General features: G+C 40.4%; 1 protein-coding gene across 1 annotated transcript in view; it reads right to left on the reverse strand.

Annotated features, from left to right (window-relative positions):
* Window positions 1-26,090, reverse strand: part of auh (AU RNA binding protein/enoyl-CoA hydratase) — a 135,756-nt gene that overhangs the window by 44,076 nt on the left and 65,590 nt on the right. Inside the window, exons 5-6 of the mRNA XM_007900031.2 lie at window positions 15,561-15,653; window positions 7,429-7,485 (exon numbers count right to left, since the gene is read on the reverse strand). Of these exons, the coding sequence (XP_007898222.2) occupies window positions 7,429-7,485; window positions 15,561-15,653 (150 nt within the window). The remainder of the gene's footprint in view (window positions 1-7,428; window positions 7,486-15,560; window positions 15,654-26,090) is intronic.

The raw sequence follows: 26,090 nt of genomic DNA on the forward strand, positions 1-26,090 counted from the left end.
CGCACCAGGACCACATCACTCCCACCCTCGCTCGCCTCCACTGGCTCCCCATCCCCCAGAGGATTGATTTCAAGATCCTCATCCTCACCTACAAGGCCATTCACGGCCTTGCTCCCTCCTACCTCTCCAACCTACTATCCCCCTACCTACCTGCCCGTACCCTCCGTTCCTCTGGCTCCGGTCTGCTCCACGTCCCCCGCCCCAACCGCCCTACCATCGGTGGTCGGGCCTTCAGCCTCTCAGCCCCCAGGCTCTGGAACTCCATCCCCCAGTGCCTTCGCCTTGCTTCCTCCCTTTCCTCCTTCAAGGCCGGTCTCAAAACCTTTCTCTTTGACCGTGCCTTCAGCTCCCTTCTCGACTCTCTTCCCCCTCCTCGCTCCCTCCCTTCCCTCCCCTCACCCTGACCATTTCCACCCTCCTCGCTCGCTCCCTTCCCTCCCCTCACCCTGACCATTTCCCCCTGCTCGGGTCCTGACCCAACTGTACAGCGCCTTGGGACGTCCTCCTGACGTGAAGGGCGCTTTATAAATGGAATCTTGTTGTTGTTGTTGTCTTCATTTGGCTCCAATTTCATCAATCTCCTAGGCTGCTCATTTCAGCTTTCTAAGACAGTTCTTGACTAAGACTGCCTTTTTCTATCTGTGGAAACCATCCCAAACACAGTTGAAACCTTAATTCATGCTTTTGTCAGCTTTTGATCTCTCCAACACTCCCCTTCACCTCCACTTTTCATAAGCTCCAGCTCATTAAAAACTCTGCAGCTCATATCCCTTTCCACATCAGACTCCACTTCACCATTAATCCCAACCTTAAAAGGACTGCCTCAGTGGATCAACTTAAAAGATCCTTGTCCTGCCCTTCAAATCCATTCATCTTCTTGACCCACCCTACCTCTGCAATCTCCTCAAGTTTCATTTCCTAGCCGCACCTTTTCCTCCTCAGGCCTACTACTTGTTCCTGGATGGAACACTCTCCCAAAAGCCCTTCAACTTTTGTCCTTACATTCAAAATGCTTTTTAAATATTCTCTCTCTCTCTTAGACCTTGGTTTAGCCAACATTGTGAAGCTCCTCCTGCTTCCTACATTGCTGAGATCTCTGACATCTTTATGAAACACTTTGAAAGATCAACCTACAGGAAAGGTGCTACGTAAGTGAAAGTTACTGTTGTAAACTGCAGAGCTTGATAATAGTTGCCGTTGAAAAATAAAATAATATTATTGATAGCTCCACAGCCACATTTGACCAAGGAATACTTTGTGCTGATACTAGGGCCAAATTGAAAACCTTTTATTCACCAACACTACCATCATTTATGTAATGAAATAAAAATATCTTTAAAATATAACTGCAGGAATGTAAGTGTAAACCTATTGCCTAACACTGTAGCATTAATACATCCAATTGCTGTGTCTTTAGGTTAGGCTGCCTTGAAATATTTTTTAAAGTATATTTTTACTCACTCAGTATAAACAGCATTTTTAAAAAAATATATTTTTTAAACCAAAAAGGAAATTTGCTGTGTACTTTTATTCATCATTGGTACCAATGAAGCTAATAAATCTGACTAGAATTATATTTCGTGAAAATATTCTTGGCTATGTCACTTTACCAAGCACAGACCAAAATAACATAGGCCTTTCCACTTTTTTTGCTCAATGAACAAATAGTTCTTTGTTCATTTTTGGGGGGGCTAGGTGGGTGGGGAGAGGGCACAATGTACTTGAATAACCACAATTTGATGAATAAGCCAAATAAAGTTTTACATATTGAACATTCTTGCTAAGTAGGAAAATCTTAAAACTGTCATGGACATCAAATCGTTATTTATTTTCATGTGTAAAAGTAATAGTAAAATCTGCCAACTGTTAGGCTATGTCAGCTTGTACAGATGTATCAACAGAACGATTGTCATGAGGTAACATATACACTGGTCAAAGGCTGTCTGAATCTCACTGAAACTCTTTAGTAGCATTCAATATCCAGTCTTCACCTAATCTGTGACAGTGCCCTAAACTCCCCTTTTTTGGAGAAAATTATGTTACAAAGCTCTAGTAGACCAAAGCCAATGCTGTTTGAAATTAGCAACAAATATTACTAACCTAGATATTCATGATTCGACCAGTTCAATAATTCATAGAGTGGTCCTAGCTGGACAAGCAGTGGGAAAGCTTGCCAAAAAGTGCTATGAATGGCAAGCCCTGTGGTTTTAGCTGGTTAGACTTCAGCAGTATCTCAAAACACACTCTGGGGTCCTCAAGGTTTGGATCTTGCCAACCTGCGCCTAATACTTTCCGGATTTAGGTAAGCAGGATGTGTCCCTCCAGGGAGAGAGTCCGCATTCTATTACATTCCAACAATCTATCTCTGGGATTTCCATGTATAGGTGGGATGCATGGAATTCTCAGTTTGGTTTAAGCATGGGGATGAGTTTCCCCATGTGTCAGACACTCGGCTGACCAAAAGTAATAACCTTCCACAAGCAGCCTAAATTGGATCCATTGGATCTGGGAGTTAATGATCCCCAGGAGTTCAGACAGCCCACTCATGATGGGTCTAATATAGTACCACAAGATTTTTGTTAAAAATTTACTTAACAGAAATATCTCTTCCAGTATCCAAACAAACGAGGTCCGACTTCATAATATTGGAAACATATTACAGGTAGTTCGAATCAAATATTATTGAAAGTCTAACAGATGCCTATTTAAATTCTACACAAGGCCTCAATCATAAATGCACAGTAGAAGTTTATTATGCTATGTCTACAACAACAACAACAAGATTCCATTTATAAAGCGCCTTTCACATCAGGAGGACGTCCCAAGGCGCTGTACAGTTGGGTCAGGACCCGAGCAGGGGGAAATGGTCAGGGTGAGGGGAGGGAAGGGAGGGAGCGAGGAGGGGGGAAATGGTCAGGGTGAGGGGAGGGAAGGGAGGGAGTGAGGAGGAGGAAGAGAGTCGAGAGGGGAGCTGAAGGCTCGGTCTAGTCTTCAGAAATCACAACCACAAAATATACACATCCATTCACTGTAATAAGTGATTAAGAGTAAGCTTACACAAATATAACTGTGCAGTAGAAAGTCTGAAATCTACACTAATGGGGAGCCCCTTGTAGTTATGAAAACAATAGTAGTTTTGGGGCCATCTCCTGAAATACATTATGTTGTTAGACCAAAATTAAATGTGTGCAACTTCTATATTTATCATTGCTGATCAATAGGGTTTCTGCTCAGATTTTAGTCTCCAGGTCAAATTCACCATTTGATCTAGAATCATTTGACACTGTTAGAGATCTCTCCCCCCACCCCGTACAGTATGAATGTAATTTTGCTACATTGGTTCTGTAAGCCTTTTTCTTATGAAACAGCACAAAACTGAAGTTGTGTATTTGATAGTTAATTGACCCACATTGACTTTCAATGGTTATATTTCTCCAGTTTCCAAACAGCAGATGTTGAAAATTATTAGATACCAACAGTTTTATTGTGCCATGGTTCAGTTGTGTTTTACCATATAAGCTACAGGGTGCAAGTAGTCTTCAGCCATTCTGAGATTGTCAGAAATGCTCCATTGTGTAAATGCACAAGAGTCTGAGTGTAATTCAGTTGAACCAACACTGGCGAACGAGGCTGGTATATGGTACTCAGCAATGTATTGGTTTGTTATATCTATCATTGCACTCTAACAAAGAATGGGTTTACATTCAAGAAAAGTGCTGTCTTGTTGGATCTATTTTACACCTGTCAGGACCACTTATTGTACCAACTCCCACTGTCAGGACAGCACTGGTTTTTAGGTGCTAGCTGAGTACTTGGTTTAATTACCATCATTGGCATTTATTACAGGCAATATGTATTGCATCCATTGGGATTAAAGCTTCTTAATCACATAAATTAATCAAATGTCTCCAAAATAACGGGGGTGATTCTGCAAGATTTCTTAATTAAGAAATCTGGATGTCCATGGCACTGGCTCATGGGATGCTGCTCCAACTCAATCTAATTTCAGAACGGCCTTCTCTCATGTCAGAGTGCTGCACTTCCAATTATTATAAGGAGTTCCCACTCAAATTTCTTAATTAAGAAATCCATGTTTTTAGGACATCTGTTAATATCAGAAAAAATTACCACATTAAAATGTTCGATACTGTGGACCACTCCATCCTTCTCCACCGCCTCTCCTCTCACCTCAACCTTCAGGGTTCTGTCCTTGAATGGTTCAGGTCTTATCTCTCACACCATCTCCAATTTGTCTCCGACAACGGTTTATCTTCCAGCCCCTCACAGTCTTGTGTGGTGTTCCTCAGGGGACTGTCCTCGGTCCCCTCCTCTTTAACCTCTACATGTTGGTGACATCATCCGCAGACATGGAGTCGACTTCCACACGTACACGGATGACACCCAACTCTATCTCTCTGCCTCCACCTTTGATTCCAGGACAACTGACGTCCTGACAGACTGTCAAGTCCTGGATGAGAGACAACTTTCTACAGCTGAATGTCAACAAGTCCAAGGCCCTCCTGATTGGCTTGCGCCAGTGCCTCCACACCACAGGCACTGGTAACATTACATCCAACGATACACACTGCCAACGCATCAAGCAAGTCAGGAAACTGGATGCCTTGTTTGACTCTCAACTGTCCTTTCTCCGTCATATCCTTGTCATGACCCGCTCTGCCTTCCTGCAACTCTGCAACATTGCCCGACTCTGCCACTGCCTCAACCCTCAGACTGCCGAAACGCCCATACATGCATTCGTCACCTCAAGACTCGACAACGGAAACTCCCTCATTGTCAGCCTTCCTAACTCTCCCCTCCACAAGCTGCAGATCATCCAAAACTCTGCAGCTTGTGTCCTCTCACGCACCAGGTTCCGTGACCCTATCACCCCCACCCTCGCCCGACTCCACTGGCTCCCAATCCCTCAGAGGTTAGAATTCAAAATCCTCGTCCTCACTTTCAAGGCCCCCCACAGCCTTGCCCCCTCCTGCCTATCTGACTTGCTGACCCCCTATTCAATAATTATATAATAATCCTTGCATTTGATACAGCGCTTTTCACATCTTCTCAACATCTCAAAGCGCTTCACAGAATAGACTGTGAAGTGAATTGACCGTATATTTGTGGTCGAAAAACCTGTCCATTCCTTCCGTTCAGCAAGCTCCGGCTTGCTCCATGTCTCCCGCCCGACCTGCCCTACCATCGGCAGCCGGGCTTTCAGCCTTTCTGCCCCCACTCTTTGGAACTTCACCCCATAATCCCTTCTCCTTGCTCCCTCCCTTGCCTCCTTCAAGGCACGACTCAAGACCCTCCTTTTCGACTGTGCCTTCAGCTACCCCCCTACTTCTCTGCCCTCCCTCATCTCAACGCTGTCCTCCCTCATCCCAACCCTGCACTCCCCACACTCGGTTCTTGATCCCCGATTGTTCAGCGTCTTGGGACGTCCTTCCAACATGAAAGGCGCTTTACAAATGTAATTTTGTTGTTGTAAACTGTCGTGCAGTTCTTGTCTGTTTTGTAAATAACAGCACAAAAATAATATAATAATCCTTGCATTTGATATAGCACTTTTCATGTCAGGGGATACCTCAAAGCACTTCACAGGATGTACTGTAAAGTGCAGTGAATTTGTGCACAGCAATGTTCCACAAACATCCTTGAAGTGAATGACCAGTTTTATCTACAATGGAAAGGAAGGACAATAAAAGTATAACCCCACCATCCAGCAAACAATGCTTGAGCTGCAGAACTTTGACATAAGTGAGACTAAGGTCAGATTGGTTTAAGGGGCTAAAACTAATAAATCCCCCAGGATGGATGAATTGTAGCCCAGGGTACTTAGGGAGACAAGGCAGGAAATTTGTTATAGCACTGACAGACATTATGAGGAAGTCAATCATCACTGGTGAAGTTCTAACAGAATGGAACAAAGCATTTATGTTACCATATTTAAGAAAGCTGACACTGGAAGCAATACAACAAAAGATTTATTAACCAGAACAACTCTTCAGACAAATATACATAAAAAAAATAACTTCATCTGGATCTGAACAAGTAATGGGAATCACTTAACTGGTTTCTGTATTACTACTGCATTACTACTGATTGATGCAATGATTCTTGCTCACATTAGTCATACTGTTCCCACACACTTGTTCCTGTGAGATGACAAAGGCACATGGATCATCGTTCTAATTTACACTGTTTTCTCAATCCCTTAATCGGACATGACCTCCACAATTTATTTATACATTCCTCTTTTGTGCATCACCACAAACAAGTTGCCACCATTTTGCTATTTGTATGCTACAATTACAATCATGATTATTAGGATAGGCAAGACTGTTTTTAACTCATCAACATATCAAAATGTTATGAGGGCATATTTAATTTTTTTTAAAAGCGAGGAAAAGTTCTGAAGGAGAAGTATTACAATATGGAAAAAAGAATCAAAAGCAAGATTTCTTTTCACTTAGGATGTTTGGAATGCTTGCAACACAGAAAAAAATACGGAGGAGAATCTACAATGCTGCTGAGTACATGGGGCAGCTCCACATGAGTACATTGACAAAGATCTTAAAGCTCTTTAAAAGGGCAGGACGCCTTCAAAATGTTTCTGTGCAACAAACCTTAGCAACAGAGAATATCCATGCATAAGTAGAAAATTTCAAATGTGGAATAATGATACATTTCCTGTATGTTTCTTACAGATTCTATCTACTTCCCAAGATCTCTTCTACCAGGATTTTATTCCATAAAATAAGGCAATGCAATACACCCTACATCAGTATCTAAGCAGTAGACACAAAATCATTCAATAATCTCTCCTAAAATGGCAACACTTCCAAACAAAACAAAATAACTTGCAAAACACTACAGATGCTGGAAATCTGAAACAAAAACAGAAGTCGCTGGGAACACTCAGCAGGTCAGGCAGCATCTACGGAGAAAGGAAAGTGAGTCGACGTTTCGGGTTCACAACCTTTTCTCAGAACTGGGGCATGTTGGGAAGGAGAGGCCTTTAAGGGCTAACAGAGATGGGAGAGGGCAAGGAAAACAAAGGAAAAAATGGGGTAGAAGACAGGGGGTGATGCGTTAAAGAGGTGTTAATGATGCAAATTTTGTATTATTAACACCTCTATTCCCCTGTTTTGTTGCAATCTCCCCTTTGTTTCGCATCATTAACACTTCTTTAACCCATCATCTCCTTCCTCTACCCCATTTTCTCCTTTGTCTTCCTTGCCCTGCCTCCACCCTCTCTGTTAGCCCTTAAAAGTCTCTCCCTCCCATGCCCCAGTTCTGACAAAGGGTCGTGGACCCAAAACGTTGACTCACTTTCCTTTTTCCATAGGTGCTGCCTGACCTGCTGAGTGTTCCCCAAATAACTTGCAAGTTGAATTTCACAAGTCCTACTGTTTAAGTCCATACCTGCTCCTGGAATGATGGCCAACCTGGTTTCAACGAGTCCCATTTTTGCTGAAGTTGCTGCAAAGTAAATAACAGGAAAACAGATGGCTTAGATAAATATTTGTTATTAAATATAGCATGCACCAAATATTTTCCTTTTCAGTTTATATTCTTTATTATTACTACTGGTTGAACAGCACAGCACTTAAGGGCTGTTATAGACTCCCTCCTTTCCTCCAATAACAGAATTGGTAAGATCCTGCCTTTCCAAGTCCAAAGATACCCATCTAATTGTAGCAATATTGTACACATTTAAATCAAGTCATTGATTTAAATGACTCTCGACTCTCTTCCCCCTCTCGACCCTCTCGACTCTCTTCCCCCTCCTCGCTCCCTCCCTTCCCTCCCCTCACCCTGACCATTTCCCCCCTCCTTGCTCCCTCTCTTCCCTCCCCTCACCCTGACCATTTCCCCCCTGCTCGGGTCATGACCCAACTGTGCAGCGCCTTGGGACGTTCTCCTGACGTGAAAGGCGCTTTATAAATGGAATCTTGTTGTTGTTGTTGTTGTTGTCAATTTGCTCAACACACCTGCAGATTATTGACCTCCAATTCACTTGGGAGATCAAAGATGGTTCCAGACCTGAACTGAATGCTCAAACTTACTTCATGTTCATGTCCCTGTTACCTTAAATCCATGTGAAAAGCACGCTGAAAAGTTAATGCAATTTAGATGATAAAAGTGCTGGCTGGCATTTCATAAGATGCATTTGACCAAATAATAATAATAATAATCCTTGCATTTGGCATAGAGCGTTATTACGTCCTCGAGACGTCTCAAAGCGCTTCACAGAATATACTGTAAAGTAAATTGACTGTATACTTTGTGGGCAAAACGTGGCAGCCAATTGCGCAGGGCAGTGTCCCACAAACAGTCGTGGATTGAGTGATCAATTTATTATTTTTTTGAAGGGATTATTACCCCCCAGAAAAGGGATACACCAATCGACTAACAACCGGGTTCCTACTTATTGCTAGGTAAACAGAGGCGTGAGGAGTAAAGAAACTTGGCCAAACTTTCGCCCTGCCGGGAATCGAACCCAGGTCTCTCACTTGCGAGGCGAGTGCTCTAATCATTGAGCTTCAGGACTCCACAAATGACCAGTTAACACAGGTTGCCTCCCCCCACCCTACCTTTCCAAACACAATGTTTTGCTTCCATCAATAAATTACTTGCAACAGTTTTGCATTAAATTTATTTAATACATGTATGATTGATAATTTCATATTTTGAAAAGTCAACAAAAGGTTCATTCACTACAGAGAAGTCACTTCCTACAGCTCACACACATCTTCAGTTAATGGAACCTTTTGTTTTAAGACAAGAAACTGCTGAGACCTGCTAAGATTACATATTTAACTTTAAATAAAATATAAAACAGGGCCAAGCACAACTTTCTGTGTTGTTTTTGCAGTGAGAAAGCATGAGTCAGCCTTGTGGTAAGTGCCTATATTTTAAATTGACCTATCAAAAGAAGGAAGACTGCAAAAGATTGATTTGAATTGTACTGTATTCTCCCCAGACTCCTATAAATAGAATGAGTAGGGATTGATGTGAGAGGTTTTTAAACTGCAGAGTGGTTCTTTACTGTCTTAAGACTGATTGAATTCTTTACGATGACACTAAAAATGCTGTTTTAATACTGAACATTAAGCAAGACTTAAAATAGCTGAAGTACATGTAAGAACTCCTTCAAAACTGCCAAATGAAATTTTTTAATCCCTAGTAGATTAAGTAGGACATTTATTCTCACCCTCTATGAATCCTTTGATTGATCAATTCGTCCCTGAGCTAAAGAGAGAGTTAGATGTACAAGAATTTGCATTTTTTTTAGAATTCTGTTTTCATGCCTTTAAAAGAAAACACCTTGAACATTTATTCTTTAAACTATTTGGGTCAAGCTATATATTTCCTCTTTTGTTTGTCATTTTGCCGTTGTGTATTCCAGATCCGTAGCTCCTTAATATATCCCTAAACCTAAAAATACCCTGACATAACATACACTCTTCCTTGCTTGTTATCACTGTATTTAGATGTCTTGCATCTCTAGTTGTTATTTATAATGTTCCTGCCTCTTGGTGACTCAGTGCTGCTTCATATTGTTGCTATCCTTAGCACAAACACTGTGCGTGGGCAGAATATGGCTGTTCAGACTAGATCTCAGATAATATCCAAAAAGAGATGGATAGAATTAACCACAAGCAGCAGCATTCATCTTGTTATCACTGGATTTTCAAATATACCTCATAGAAATTACAATATGAGGAAGCTATTGGGCCCTCTGAACCTATACTGCCACCTCATTCAACTGCTCTAAACTCAATTAACTGTTCTTTTATTGTTCATATCGTTATCCTTTTCTCTTTTAAATGTTGTCATAGTAACAGCATCATCTTTCCTTCAGAAGGTCAGTTGATCGGGGGAGGGGAAGGGAGGATGGCAAGGAAGTGAGACTTAATAATATTACACACTTTGCATATGCACAAGAACTTTCAAAGTTTTCTTTCTCTGGATGTCCGACAACCAAACAATCCCAAGCTGCGGTTTTCCCCCACACATCTCATCCTCTGTGCCCCTCCTCAAACACCCTCCATCCTCACTTCAGATGCCAAATGCAAAGAGGTCCTGGATTTCTTCGCAATGAAAACAGACAACATCTGCTTGGTTGGATGCTTCCTTTCCCTTCCCCACTGCCTTTGACCCGTGTCTTCAAGAACCCCTCTTAACTCTTCCACTGCCCCAACCACTGCTCCCTCCCTACACCCCTTTGCCCCCATTTTTATCTCATCCCTCAAAACCCTCATCAATCAGTTCCACTTGCTCCCTGAACCCCACCCCTACACAGCTGGTGACCACTGGTAGTGACCGCCATTCCTCTTCCCCCCATTTGGTGGATATAGTCACCCTGTCCCTCTCCTCTGTCTCTGTACTGTACCACTCCCCTTCAAAACTGCGGTCATCACCCCTCTCTTCAAAAAAAAACAACCTTGATCCTTTGCTAACCAAACTGCTAACTACTGGCCCATCTCTTCCATTCCAAAGTTCTGGAACTCATTACTGCCACCAGCTTCACTCACACCTTTCCTCCCACTCCCTTCAAGAGCCCCACCAGACCGGTTTCCACCTTGCTCACATCACTGAGACAGTGTTTATCACGGTTACAAAGGACACCCTCTGTGACTAGAGCTTCCTCTGCCTCATTGTTCTCCAAGGCCTCTCTGTTACTTTGACACAATGGATCATCCCACCATCCTCAACCGCTTTTCCTCCCTCATTAGCCCCAGTGAGGCTATCCTTTCCTGGTTCAAGTTCCTCTCATGGTCACTTGCGGTATACCCAAGGCTCTATTCTTGAGCCCACTCCTTTTTCTTATTTACATGCTCCCTCTTATTATTATTATTATTATTATTATTATTATTATTATTATTGGTGATATCATCCGCACAGAACTTCCACATGGGTATGGATGGTATCCAAATCTATTTTTCCTACTCCAGTTACAACCTGAGTCCATTCAATGTTCTCTCTTGTCTGACATCGAGGCCTGAATGAGCGGCAACTTTCTGCAACTGACCATGGACAAGACAGAGGCCTCAGCTCCCGTCAACATCTTCTCACCCACGGTACTGAACTCCTTAACCTACCCTGCCTATATCTCACCGAATCAGTATACAACCTTGCCATCAGATTTGATCCCCAGTCATCCTTCCCTTCCCACATCCCGTCCCTGACCAGGTCTGCCACCTCAACCTCTGCCATCGCCTGCCTTCACCCCATCTTACTTCAAACGCTGTTAATACTCTCATTCACATTTTGGTCACCTCCAGCCTTGATTTTTCAATGCGCTCCTGGCTGGTCTCCCCAGCTCCACTGTAAACAAGGTCCAAATGATTCAAAACTCTGCCACCCTTGTTCTCACCCGTCCCAAGCTCTGCATCCCCATTACCCAAGTCCTTGCCATGTTCCACTGGCTCCCTGCTGCAGAATGGATTGATTTTAAGATCCTCACTTTCACTTTAAAATCTCTTTGCAATCTGGGACCTCCCTATCTCTCCAGTCTGTTCACACCACACACTCCTCTACCTGCCGCCCACCATCAGTTAGCTCTTGTCTTTGGCATGTCCCTCCCCCCTTCCGCTCCACAATTAATGGCCATGCTTTCAGCTAATATGCCCTGAATCACTGGAACTATTTGCCTCAATTCCTCCATCTGGCCCTCTCTTTTCCCATCTTCAAATCACACCTGAAACCTTTCCCCTTCCACCATGCCTGCGGCCAATTCCCCTCCCTTTCAAGGATATGCAAGTTGTTGTTGTTGCTGCCTGAAAAACAGTAGCAAAGGCTAAGACACGTACCTGAATATCAAACAATTCCAGCTACTGTTGTTGGGTGGAGACAATTAGAAAAAAATCTGTTTGAAAGGCTTTGTTCACACGAAGCACATGAAGCAATCACACCAGTTGTGCAACAACGCCATATGTTCCACACGTGTGCTGAAGGTCAGTTTGCTCTTTTGCTTTGGCACTGACCCTTTTCTTTCTGAAACTAAAGGCAACTTTCTGCAGAGGCAAATGTAGATCCGATTCCAAAAAAGATTTTAGGTGTGTTTGGTCCCGAGAAATTTGCCTGCTTTTCATTACGATTTCCCTTTCCTTACGACTATCTGCCTGCAAGCAAACTTGTAATATAAAGGCGGTATTAGGTATTTGAGGAATCTGTATCATCAATATACAAATAAGGATACAAGGCTAGGTGAGAAAGGCAATGATGAAAAGTGCGCAAGTTTCACTATTTCCGAGTGTCTTCAAGACATCACAGAACCAGCAACTTGATGATCACAGATAAAAAATAATTTAAAAAGAATCTTCATATTTTTGAGTTGTGTCATAAGACAGATAGGTTGAAATGCCACACTTTTGTGGTGAATATTTATATACGTGGTGAGATACACCTTCTGAAAAATGTATTCCAAATTCAATGTAATGAACAAACATCTTTTTCTCAGATGCTACAATTGGTTTTATCACCCTCAGGGTAAAGCAGGCCAGTGTTTGCATTCCTGATTGCTATCCACTAACCCCTGCTGGTGGAGCACTTAAACAAACACAAATGTTGCAGGTTCTCAGGCAGGACAACAATTGGGGCGCTATAATTATCTTCAGTTTCTCACGTAAGGAGAAAAATCATCTAATCACTTTTCTCATAGCCTCTGTTGGAAAGTACATTTGTACTTGGGTGTGGAAAGTATCTTGGGTGTGGACAGGAACTGGCACTATGTGATGCTCCCAGCGGTCACGTATTTTGCACAAGATTCATTGTATTGATTCACTCATGAAAAATTATTTCTTGACCGAGATACAGGAGAATGTCCATTGAACCATACCGCAGGACGAGTTAGACATTTGCGAGAGGAATAGAGAAAACTGAAAGAATATTTTGTTTATAATAATCCTTGTATTTAATGCAGCATCTTTCATATTACAAGGATGTCTGAAAGGACGTCAAAGGAGTTATTATAAAGTGTAGCAAATGCATATTTTGTTAGGCAAACATATTTGTATTTGCTACAAAAGCAGTCACTACACTTGATAGTAATTACTTGTGAAGCACTTTAAGGTGTTGCGACATAAGGCAATTAAAAAAATGCAAGATTTTTTTCGTAGTTATAAACAGTAGTTTCAAAAGCGCAAATGCAACTAAATTTTACATAGGAAATACGTCTCTACAAACAACTGATCCAAGGATAAGGAACATGAAATACCTTTTAATCTTCAATCTCATCTCATGGCTCAGTGATTAAAACTTAACATCTGAACTTTGTGCCCTTTCATAGGAGCCATGTTTCTCATTTGTTCTTTATTAATTATTGCTTTTAGAGGCTTCTAAAGTGCGACTTTAGAGATAGTTTCTGCAGCCAACATAAGGCAGCAAGAATTCTCTGACTCAGCCATCTAAACTGTCTCAAATGCCTGTTTCTAAATGCCAATCTAACTTGCATTTTAAAAAAAACAAGAATACATCATGTTCTGCACGTAGCCAAATTACCAACAGGATAGTAGTAATCAGTTGTTCCAGTAAATATTTGTAAATGGAAAAGTTGCTCCATTTTTATGTATTTAAATGTCCAGCAGATTATATAATCAATATGGTTCAAGTTATAGGATAAACCAAAAGAGCAAAGGTTCAAGATTATCTAGTTATCTGAACTTTACGATAACAACCCTGAACTGTCTTAGACCCGACTCTGAACAATTTATAATTTATTTGCCAAAGACATCCTCAGTTTTTGCATGGATTTTTCTTCTACATATACAAGTAATGAAATAGAGGTTAGTAATTTAAAGAGGGAAGTTTTTCAGGTCACCTGTTCAATCATTTCCACTACAGAAACTTTCTGTTCAAATTTTTTTTAATTTTCCATTAATTTTACGATAAAAATATTTAATGTCAGTAACGAAACCAGAGGTTTGTATTTATTGGGTATTTTAAACTATACCCATTATATTTTCCTCAGAACATGAAATTCTAACTTTAAAAATGAACTGCGTACTTTTGGATTTCTCCACTTTCCCCATTTTCTTAGTTTATTTGGCTGACCTGCCTGAAACTTTTGAAACTTTTCTTTGCAGAACTTCAATAAGTAATGTGATGGTTAAATCAATACAATATTGTTACTGATGATTCCATGTAATTATGTTCCATTCGCTTTAAATTTAATGAACACAAAAAAACCTTAAAAACTCACAAAGTGGCCTTTAAAGTCACATTGATTTAATTATAAGATTGGTCGGCAATTGCTAACACAATACTGCGCAACAAACTGTGAGTGGACTTCATTTTCATATATAAGCAAGTGTAGCAGGTTGATGATATGAATGAGCTGTTGTACTATTTTTACTCCATTTGTGTGTAGGTGTAGGCGTAGGGGATAAAAATACTTGTTTGACTTAGCTCAGTTTTACAATAACAATAATACTTCTTTTGATATAGCACCTTATCATTTTGTCAAGACGTCTCAAAGTAAGGGGGTTTGACGATGTATTTCATGGGCAAACCACAGCAGCTAGTTTATGCACAGCAATGCCTCACAAACATCCATGGAATGAGTAACCAATTTTTATTTAGGGGATTGTTGGCCAAGACACTGAGAAAAACTCCCTTCTCTTTTCAACTCGTGCTATGGCATCCACCTTAACTGACATTAACATCTCATCCGAAGGACAGAGCCTCCAACAATGCAACGCATCCCTAGCACTGCATAAGAGTGTCAGCTTAGACTGTGAGTCCAAGTCCCTACGTGGGGCTTTAACCCACAACCTTCTGACTTAGAGGCGAGAATGTTACCACTGAGGCCGGCTGACATATAGGTTGACATAATAATCACAGGAAATGTACTTGCAAATAGCTGCCACCAACATGCAGCAAGGAACTGAATAAACTATTTTCACTTTAAAGCAATAATGTCTTTGTGTAAGAATGTTGATAAGCCTGTTATTGGAAGGTGACAGGATACAGTCATGTATTACAGGCCCACAAATGTACAGCATTGCCCGATATCCATACTAATTGCAACAACCAAATTGTGAATATGGAAACAGTGCCCTCCAAAATCAATCCCCCCCCTCCCCCAATTCTGCTTCAACCCAATACAAGTAGCAACAAAGTGATTAGGTCTATGGAGTATTTGTCTATTATGTTCCCTATAATCTGCCAAACTATTCTCAAATAGACACTTGTTTGGTTTTTATTTTTGAAGAGGTAATCAATGCAGCATCAACTCTTTCTGTTCAGGATCTATTTGACATTATTTGTTGGCCACATTCACTTCAAAATATACAATTGCTACTCTTTGCTGTAAATCCTATGAAGTGCTTTGAAATGTCCCCTGAAGTGAAAGAGGCAATATCAAATGCAAAGATTATTATTGTCAACTGTTCTGTAGAAAGGAAACTTATAGGAATCATCTTCATCTTCTCCAAATCTTTTGCAATATTTCAATGTCCTTTTAAAGATGAAATATCAGTAGACATTTACTTTGCACTTCAAAGAGCACAGAATTCCAAACAAGCTTAAGTAATTGAGTTCTTTCTTACCAGCCACACGGATGTCACAGGCGAGAGCCATTTCTAGACCTCCTCCTAAGGCAGCGCCATCAAGCACAGCAATTGTGGGCATCGGAAGGTGACCTGTTAGACAAGAATAAATGTCACATAAAACATTTGTATTTGAAATTTAAATATAAATTTCCTCTTTTGTATTGCACAATATTCCTCGACTTATATTGAGTTGACTTTCAATATCTTGACAAAATATTTCAAAACTACTTATTCCTTACACTGCCAGAGATCTATGATGCGTTCTGTACATTTTCACCCCACTCTAGTTACTGTACAATTTCAACTCGCACTGTAATTCTGATACAATATTGATGCTATTGTAATAAAGTTACTCAAACACCAGGAAAGTTTATCAGTGGCAGAGCCTGATGCTGAGCTGGGAGGAGGTGGGGGCCTAAATGAAATGAGTATGGTTAAAGAGGAAGATCTTCAGGCATGATCTGAAAATGGGTAAGGAGAAGGCAAGGTGGAGTGAAACAGTTCCAAAGTTTCAGGGCATAATAATAACAATCCTTGCATTTGATATAGTGTCTCATCACATCTTCGAGACGTGTCAAAGCGCTTACCAGAATATATTATTATTTAAATATAATATTATTTAACAGTATTTAGTATGAAGTTATTTAATAGTATATTGAATATAATATTATATTAAATATAATATTAAATAGCTGATAAATAACCTCTGTGGAAAGAAATACTATCAGGTATCAGTTCTGAACTTGCCCTTGACAACCCTGAACCCGTAATTAAAACCGTTCCGAGGAAAGGGCTGTTGTTAGTTCATTAAATTTGAAGCAATGGGTGGTTAATCACAAATAATGTTGAAATGTGTGGGCATCAGTATTTTGGAAAATATCTAACATTGCAACAAATTTGGAGTCCTGTAGCTCAGTGGTTAGAGCACTCGCTTTGCAAGTGAGAGACCTGAGTTCAATTCCAGGCAGAGGGCGAAACCTTGGGCAAGTTTCCTTACTCCACACAGAGCCTAATAATAATCCCTCCAAAACCGAAAACAATAATAAATTGGTCATTTTCAATCTACGACTGTTTGTGGGACATTGCCGTGCGCAATTGGCTGCCGCGTTCGCCCACAAATATACAGTCAATTCACTTTACAGTGTGTTCTGTGAAGCGCTTTGGGACATCCTCCCGATGTGAAAAACGCTATATCAAATGCAAAGATTATTATTATTATTAAATTAAAATTATTATTAAATAAATAAATAATTTAATGGCTGAAAGCATGGCGGCCGATGGTGAAGTAGAGGGGATGAGGGACAGATTATAGATTATTTTATCAGCAGATATCCATTTTGGTCTATGGATAAGTTCATCTCTATGCAAAAGACTAACTTAAATTGTTTTAGGGAACAGAAGCCAATTGTTCACTTTACAACAACAACTTGCATTTATATAATGCCCTTCACGTAGGATAGCATGTTGGAACGCTTTATTGAGGGCCTCAATAAAGATCAGTGAGTATTTTGTTAAAACAGGTCAATTGTTCCACAGTTGTTGCAATGTTAAACATTACATTAAACTGCTGCCCACACATTTCAACATTATTTGTGATTTACCACCCATTGCTTCAAATTTAATGAACTAACAGCAAGTTTTAATTACGGGTTCAAGGTTGTCAAGGGCAAGTTCAGAACAAACACCTGATAGTATTTTTTTCCACAGAGGTTATTTAACAGGTGGAGCAGGCTGCCAGGAAGTTTGGATGACGCCAGTGCAATATATTCATGAAAGGCTGCACTAATACTGCACAAACAACGTAAGTTGCTGCAACTTAGGCTGTGATTTGACCTCAAATGTTCAGCATTAACTGTGACTTGTAACAGTGTTTAAATGCTCCGAGGCACTGCCCTGCATGAAAGGCGCTATATAAATGCAAGTTGTTGTTATTGTTGACTCAGGCAGTACAATTTACTCAAGCCCCACTCCTTCTATCACCTGGAGGAGGTTTCAATACAAAGATACTGGAAGCAAATCATGATGGGCTCACTCCCCTGTGGTTTACTCAAAGCTCAACAGCCGGCAACTTTGAACTCCCAGGTTTTTGATTTTGTTATAGACCCAACTGTGTGACCATGCCGTTGATAACATGAGAAAACAAACACCTGATTTTGATGTTCCTCCAGGGAGCAGAAACTTCAGAAACTGTGTGTTTTGTTTTATTTCGGCTCAGTTCACATCAATAATAGCACAGGAAGTATAAATTGGGATTCCCAAACCACATTGTTGTACTACTGAGAGCAAAGCAGATATAGATGTATAAATGCAGCATGGAAAAACTGCATCACACTATGATTGGAAGCGGGTACCGTTGCTCATGTGATCTTTTGATCCCCTCCTGCAGCACCTTATAATATAAATTTCAAGTCTTTTATGGTTGAATAAATTTCAAATTTCATGTCATTAAATTTAAGTTTTGTTAAAAAGATCATAAAACCCGAAATGGATTCAATAATGGACATTGCAGGAAATATTGTCAATTGCAATATTCAATTTTGTGTTGGGTAAACACACCTAGATCTCTAATAGTATAAATACTGTACTAGAATCTGTGCCATGGTGGCATCAGATCTCTTAAGTAAATATAATAATAAATAATAATCCTTGCATTTGATATAGCGCTTTTCACGTCTTCTCGACGTCTCAAAGCACTTCACAGAATAGACTGCAAAGTGAATTGACCGTATATTTGTGGGCGAAACACGGCAGCCAATTGTGCACAGCAGTGTCCCACAAACAGTCGTGGATTGAAAATGACCAATTTATTTTTTTTGTTTGTTTTTGAGGGATTATTATTAGGCGTATGGAGTAATGAAACTTCCCCAAGGTTTCGCCCTGCCTGGAATTGAACCCAGGTGTCTCGCTTGCAAGGCAAGTGCTCTAACCACTGAGCTACAGGACTGACTCCTGTATAAATCATGCTTTTAGGGGGCATTTTCCTCAATGTAAAGCAACAAGTTTAAATCTTTTAAAAAATTCTATATGGAGGCCAAAACCAGGAAGGATTGTGTAATCTCTGTTGGAAGTGCACACACTCTTGGCTGAAGGAATCTTGAATACTGACTGTCAGGGTCACACACAGGTTCAGTTAAGTGAGGTATTGGAGGGCATCTGGCACCTATGGAACCGCACCCCAGAAGAAGATAAAAGGAGTTAAATGCCTCAGGAGAAGAACTTAGGGAAGAAAATCGGCAAAAAAAACTAAAATTATCCATTAAAAACAATCAATAAAGCTAGGGCATGAGGGATTACTGCAGCTATCTTAGAAATTTCCTGCTAAGGCAGTTTCCTTTATCTGCTGCCAATTAGTTCTAAATGACTGTAGGTCATCAGCTTTTAATTTCATTTGTCAGCATTCAAACCACTGAATACTTTGGAATAGTTGTTCTGCTTATCACTTTATCTTAAGGTGTACCAGAGAATATAAACCTAACCACAGAAAATTTATGCAAATAGAAAATTTTGGTGCTCACATTGCATCCAACTGCTCATCAACTGCTCCCAGATTTATTCTGCTTTGTGCAATTCTTTGGGCTTTCTTTTATCGGCAGTGGGAGAAATTTTGTTATGGGCTGTAAGCCATCAATTCAGCAAAATCTAGTTTCATTCAGCAGAGACAAACTGTATGCTTACAATATAACCAATTAATGCCTCATACATGCCTTGATTATAACCAGGCTCAACTATGCCAACGCCCTACTTGTTGGCCTCCACAACTTTTCCCTCCACAAGCTGCAGATCATCCAGAACTCTGCAGTTCATGTCATCTGCCGCACTAGGCCCTGTGACCGCATCACACCCACCCTCAGCCGGCTCCACTGGCTCCCCATTCTCTCAGGGGACTGAGTTACATAAAAACATAAGAAACAGAAGCAGTAGGCCATTCGGCCACTCGAGCCTGCCCCGCCATTTAATAAGATCATGACTGATCTTCTAACCTAATTCTATTTATCCGACCTATCCCCATATCCCTTAATCCCTTTAGTTTTTAAAAATCTATTGATCTCAGACTGTGTCACACTATGATTGGAGTTCAAAATTCTCATCCTAACCTTCAAGGCCCTCCATGGCTTTGCGCCTTCCTACTTCTTCGACCTGCTAACCCCTTATAAAGCTATCCGTTCCCTCCATGTCCCCGCCCATCCCGCCCCACCCGGGATCGGGCCTTCAGCCTCTCTGACCTCACCCTCTGGAACTCCATCCCACATTCCCTTCGCCCCACTCCCTCTTTTGCCTCCTTCATGGCACGCCTCAAGACCCTCCTCTTAAACCATGCCTTTGGCCACCCTCCTAACCCCACCCGCCCCGCCCTCCACCCTCGCTGATCTCAATCCTCCCCACCCACTTGGGTACTAATCCCTGACTGTTCAGCACCTTGGGATGTCCTCCTGACATGAAAGACGCTTTACAAATGTAATTTTGTATTGTATTGTAATAGAAATTAATACACATTTCACATCTTGTAGAATGCACATTCATGTTATGATGGAATTCTGCATATTTATGCCTGATGTTTCTTTGATCACTATATCTACATGCAGACTGCACCATGTTTGTCGCCACTCTGTCAGCTGCCAGTTAAACTGAGGACGGTCTTTCACAACCAGAATACCATAGCTATGTCAGTACACAAACAGATCATTCGACCCTTCATTCATGTTTGATGCTACGTCCTTATTTGAGCTGCTCTTTCCTTGTACACCTATTATTTTTATTCCATGAGCGCTAGATGCCCTCCACTACCTCACTCAACTGACTTGTGTGCGTGATCCTCGCCAGCGAGGGAGAAGGGAAACATTATAGTCAAGGCTAGTCCTGCCCTAATCTGAGGTCCATGCATAGGGATGTTCCAAATAGAAGTCAGGAAGGGTGTAAATCCCCCCCCCTCCCCCAACACACACACACACACTTACACACACCCTTTTCAGTTGTTCCACCCAAAAGCTAGACATGCCATGCATTTAGCATTTAGCAGGATACCGTCTTATCTCCTTTTTTTAATTAAGCCAATATCCGACTAATGATGAGCTCAATTCCACAACATGCACATCAAAGATGTGGTATGGCTGGCTCCAGGGCTCCATCACTGAAAAGGACATTGGGAGCAAGGGTCTCCAGTATAACCAGGGACTAGTTGTTTTATTAATATTAGTTCACTTTTTCCCCATAATTAATTAGGACTATAGGAATTAACTAACACATCATAAATTTCATCTCAAAGACTTATTCTGGTTGGAGTCCTGTAGCTCAGTGGTTAGAGCACTCGCCTTGCAAGCGAGACACCTGGGTTCAATTCCAGGCAGAGGGCGAAACCTTGGGCAAGTTTCCTTACTCCACACAGAGCCTAATAATAATCCCTCCAAAACAAAACAATAATAAATTGGTCATTTTCAATCCACGACTGTTTGTGGGACACTGCTGTGCGCAATTGGCTGCCGCGTTTCGCCCACAAATATACGGTCAATTCACTTTACAGTCTATTCCGTGAAGCGCTTTGAGACGTCGAGAAGACGTGAAAAAGTGCTATATCAAATGCAAGGATTATTATTATTATTGAAAATAGAGTAAAGCTATAATCCATAAACTATATGTGCTGTGCACCATAAAGAATAACTCAGGTCCAAGTGATTTTTCAAGGGTGTGACACATTTCAGGGTTGAGATGACATTAATAAATAGCTTAAGCTTCAACTTTGGGATTAATAATGTCACCACAACCCTTTAAAAATTTAATTTATGTGTCATTTTGGCTCTATTAGTAGTACTATTTTCTCCACGTCAGAAACTTGTGGGTTACAGCACACTTCAGGACTTCAGGTCAAAGATCTATTGGCCGTTACAATAATAATAATCCTTGCATTTGATATAGCGCCTTATCACGACTTCGAGACGTCTCAAAGCGCTTCACAGAATTGATCATTTTTAAAAAAATAAATATAAACCCGTGTTGATTTGATGTTAATCGGAGGTCTCATCTGCCTGTTTGGGTGGACATAAAAGATTACTTGACACTATTTTCAGCTGAATGTTAAAGATCCCACGGCACATTCCCAAAACAGAAGGGAGTTTCTCTTAGTGCCGCTTTTCATCCGCAAAATACACAATCAATGCACTTTGCATTATATCCTGTGAAGCGCTTTGAGACGTCTCAACAATGTGATAAGGCACTATAAAGAGTGTAGCAGGATGTGGCTTGATTATATATTGGTCAAGCCACATCCTGCTATTCTTGTGTTCATGTCACATATTTCACCCATAAAATATACAGTCAGTTCACTTTACAGTTCAGTCTATAAAGCGCTTTGAGACATCTTGAAGATGTGATAAGGAGCTATATCAAATGCAAGTATTACTATTATTATATTCCAAGCACTAAAAGGTCTCAACAAAATACCAAATTAGACCATTAAAATAGCACTTTATTAAACTACTGTATATAGACTTGGTATGTGTGAACAAGAAAGAGTCCATTTAGCCCATCATGTCTGATGCTTGTTCCTTCCCGGAGCTGTTTGCCCCATAGCTATAATAGGTTTTGTCAAATATTTTGTTATATTTATTTATTCAGCCACACAATACATTAAAAGTGGCTGATGGTTTTCTTGAATGTTCTGAACTCCCATCCACTTGTGTATTTGCAGTTCTTGTTATTCTATATTTGTTATTGTATAACATAAGATCCGAGGCACATATTTGCTGCCATATATTAAACTTTATATTTCCATTCGGCAATGGCAAAGAGATCCATGCTGGAATCAGACACGTCCAAACCAAGTTTTAAAAAAAAAGTCCAATTAGTAAATTAAATGGTGTGGTAGTAACACAATTGATTATCCTAGCACAATGTGCTCAGTGCTCTTTTCCATTGATGTGAAATATCATTGCAGTGCATCTCAATGTCTGCTCTGAAGTGACACCACCAGAAATAACTATTCAGTCTGAACCAAGCATGATTCATTCAAAGTACTCCTGGCCAAAAATCCTCCAGATTAATTAGTCATCCATTATCTGGCTATTTGTGAGACATGGATGGCCAAAATGACTGCAGAATTTGCCTGCAAAAACTATTGCTATACGTCATAGTGGTACTTGTGAAGCTATTTGAGATGTTTCGAGGTGATACGGTATTACAAGTTATCTATTACTCGTTCTCGAGATACAATCTTGTGGTCACAAATATTCGTCCACTTGTTCACCTTAAAATTTAATATGAGGCATAAGATCATAGGCAAGTGAAAGAGATGAAGCCCACTGAAACATTACTTCAGCAGAATTCTTAAATTGTACTAAAATCCCTGGCAGGGCGAAACCTTGGGCAAGTTTCCTTACTCCACACGCCTGATAATAATCCCTCAAGAAAAAAATAATAAATTGGTCACTTCAATAAGAAAACTGGTTGCATTAACGTTGATTCAAAACATATAGATGTAATGAATGATACCCTAGGCCTCTCTAAGGGTCTGGTTTCCATCTAAATCTAATATTTTAGATTAATAAGGTAATTTTTGTTAAGACATGGAAACTCCCATATCAATGATAATGTTTGAAGTGACATATCTTTGGGTTTCCCACTTTCATAATGGTAAAGCACATAGGGGACTTCTGAGTCAAATTTTGTTACCTTTGTTTTCCAAGTACAAGTAATTTTAGTAACACACTGTGAGTTTTGAGACAAAGCACTGATGCTCAGCCACACAGTAGGTTACAGCTCAACTTGCATGCAGTCTCTATCGAATTAGCTCTAAGCTAGAGCAATTGTTGGGGATGCTACAAGTGGCTTGAGCGTTCACTGTCCTAGAGGGAAAGTTAAACCAGGGTTTTCGTGCTTGCTATTCTGCTCGAAAAAAGATAGGTGTATATGTGCAGATTTAAGCTGACGACAGTTTGACTGGACTGCATTTGATATTGCACCACATCTTATTCGGTCAGCCAGGGTTAGGGTTAGGAAACAAGGAAACAAACCATTACCGTACTTGATTCTCCATACCAAACTCCATATACTCATGGTGTCAGTTTGTTCACTCTGACAGAGACTATATAAATGCAAGTTGTTGTTTACACCCTCTCTTCTCCCAGGCACATATCCTTTTCTACCTAATCCTGGAGAATTTTACAGCAGGTTGGCCAGAGGCAAAAAGGACTCCAAAGTGTGTATGGGTTTAATGGTGTTGTTTACCTCAGCCTATCATTGCGGAGCACTGGTAAGATTCCTGCCTGGTTGTCCAGCTGGGACCGCCCTACCCAAATGCACTTTGGCTTGCAAGGTTATTTGGAGCCAGATGGGAAGAAACTCAGAACCTAATAACTAGTCCGCTCCTCCAGATCATGGCAATGAGCCAGGCCAGCTAGCACATCACCAACAGTACCATGAAGAACTGCACACCTAAAAAAAACTCTTAATCATTATATGTTTGACAAATAGCAGTTGGAATGAATTACCAGCTGTAACACAATCTAAAGGTTCAAATGATATTCACAATGGCTCAGGTTTCACTCTAATGATTTAGTTGATCATCTGAGACCCTTGATTGAGTTACAGCCTTATGATACTGTCAGCCCAACTCTTGCTCTGCGCATTCTGTAGCTGAGGATACTGCAGAGCCATTATGGAGACATGACACAGTACAAAGCTGTAGCAGGGGAATTTTTTCAAATTTTCCACTTCTGTTACTCAGCGTGGCTTCAGTTTACAGAAATTGACTCCAAAACAAGCAGACTTGACTCCACAGGTTATACTTAATTGGTCATGTAAAGAAACAAATGACAGTATTTTAAACACACATCAAATTTAGACGTGATTGCTTCAATTTCACTTTTACAAAAATAACACCAAACGCAGCAACAGTTCACAATAAATTCTTCTGCAACAATAGCTGCATTTTCTTAACTACAAAAGCTCAAGTACTCAGCCTTAATTTTTTTTAACAATCTGAGACAATTTCACTGGTATTTCCTAACAGTTATTCTGATCCACCAATTTTTTGTGTGATGCAGCATGTGCAGAAAACACAGAACAAATTATTAGTGGTTTGGGTTTACATAATAATAATCCTTGCATTTGATATAGAGCTTTATCGCATCTTCTAGACGTCTCAAAGCGCTTCACAGAATATACTATGAAGTGAAACAAAAACAGAACTTGCTGAGTGTTCCCGGCGACTTCTGTTTTTGTTTCACATTTCCAGCATCTGCAGTATTTTGCGTTTTGTTTATACTATAAAGTGAATTGTGAGCGAAACATGGCAGCCAATTGCACACAGCAGTGTCCATACATAATAGATGTTTCTGAACGATGTGAAGAAATCCAGTGGAATGGAACGCTATTGAGAGCAAGACATACAAAGACCAGGTGTAGAATTGGGGGAAGAGAAAATGGTAGCTACAATTGTTTTCAGTGACCATGGGCTAAGGGGGAAGATGAAAATAATTATGAATGTTATTGCCCCGATCACTTGCTGGAAAGTGTGAATCAGATTTAACTGTGATGCCCATTCTCACACGTGAAAAGCCTGCTGATGATGTCTCATCTCACACGATAGTCACAATTACCAAAAAGCTAATGCGTATGGAATCATACCCCAGCTTGAGTCAACACCTTCACAAGAAGAAAAATGAGGGGGAAAGAAAAATCTAATTTTAAAAATTGGAAATTGGAGGGAGGGGAAAATCATGTTTTTAACTGCAGATGAATGTTGCTTTTGTTTCCCCAACTGAAACAGTGAGGCACCCCATCCTCCTGTAGAGTGGCAAAGAACAACATGGCTTATGTAGTGCATGGACCTCCTATTTCATATTCATTACAAATAGTAGCTTGTTTCCTAATATTTGGATTTCTAATATTTCTATATTATCAAGCTATTAAAGACCTTCTTGACATAGATACAGAGAAGGCAGTTTCCAGTGCCAGCTAGGAGCTTTCATCCAAGTGACGAAAATAGTATACCCAATCAATTGGACATTTCCATTTTCTTCGCACTGTGACTGTAATTATTTTAGTGTTGCTGCTTGAGATTTTTTGATATTGGATGGAAAATACTAAAACTTTAAATTTTAAATTTAAAACAAATGGTTTAACTTACGAAGGAAACAGCATCATATCAATGTTTCATTGATGCTCTCATAACAAGACAATAAATAGGATCTTCAAACTCAAAAGTGAACTTACCTTTTCTTTAATTGCTGCCTTTGGCAAACAACAAACACATTTTGAGTTTTTTTTCTCTGTTGTTATCCTACAAAGCAATAAATACGACTAGATCTTCAAACTGTTTAAAATGCTATTTTATGTTATTGGAGCAAGAAGCTGCTATAAAGAATATTTCAACCAGTTAATCCAGATCATTATTTTTTCTCTGGATTTATTTCCCACCACAACATCATTTTAGCTACTTTTTCAGTGAAAATTGGAGTGAAATCCCATAGCCTATTGATTAGAGCATTCGCCTCACAAGCGAGAGGACCTGGATTCAATTCCCAGGAGGGGCAA

The sequence above is a fragment of the Callorhinchus milii genome, unplaced genomic scaffold (assembly GCF_018977255.1).
Source record: "Callorhinchus milii isolate IMCB2004 unplaced genomic scaffold, IMCB_Cmil_1.0 Scaffold32, whole genome shotgun sequence".
NCBI classification, from domain to species: Eukaryota; Metazoa; Chordata; class Chondrichthyes; order Chimaeriformes; family Callorhinchidae; genus Callorhinchus; species Callorhinchus milii.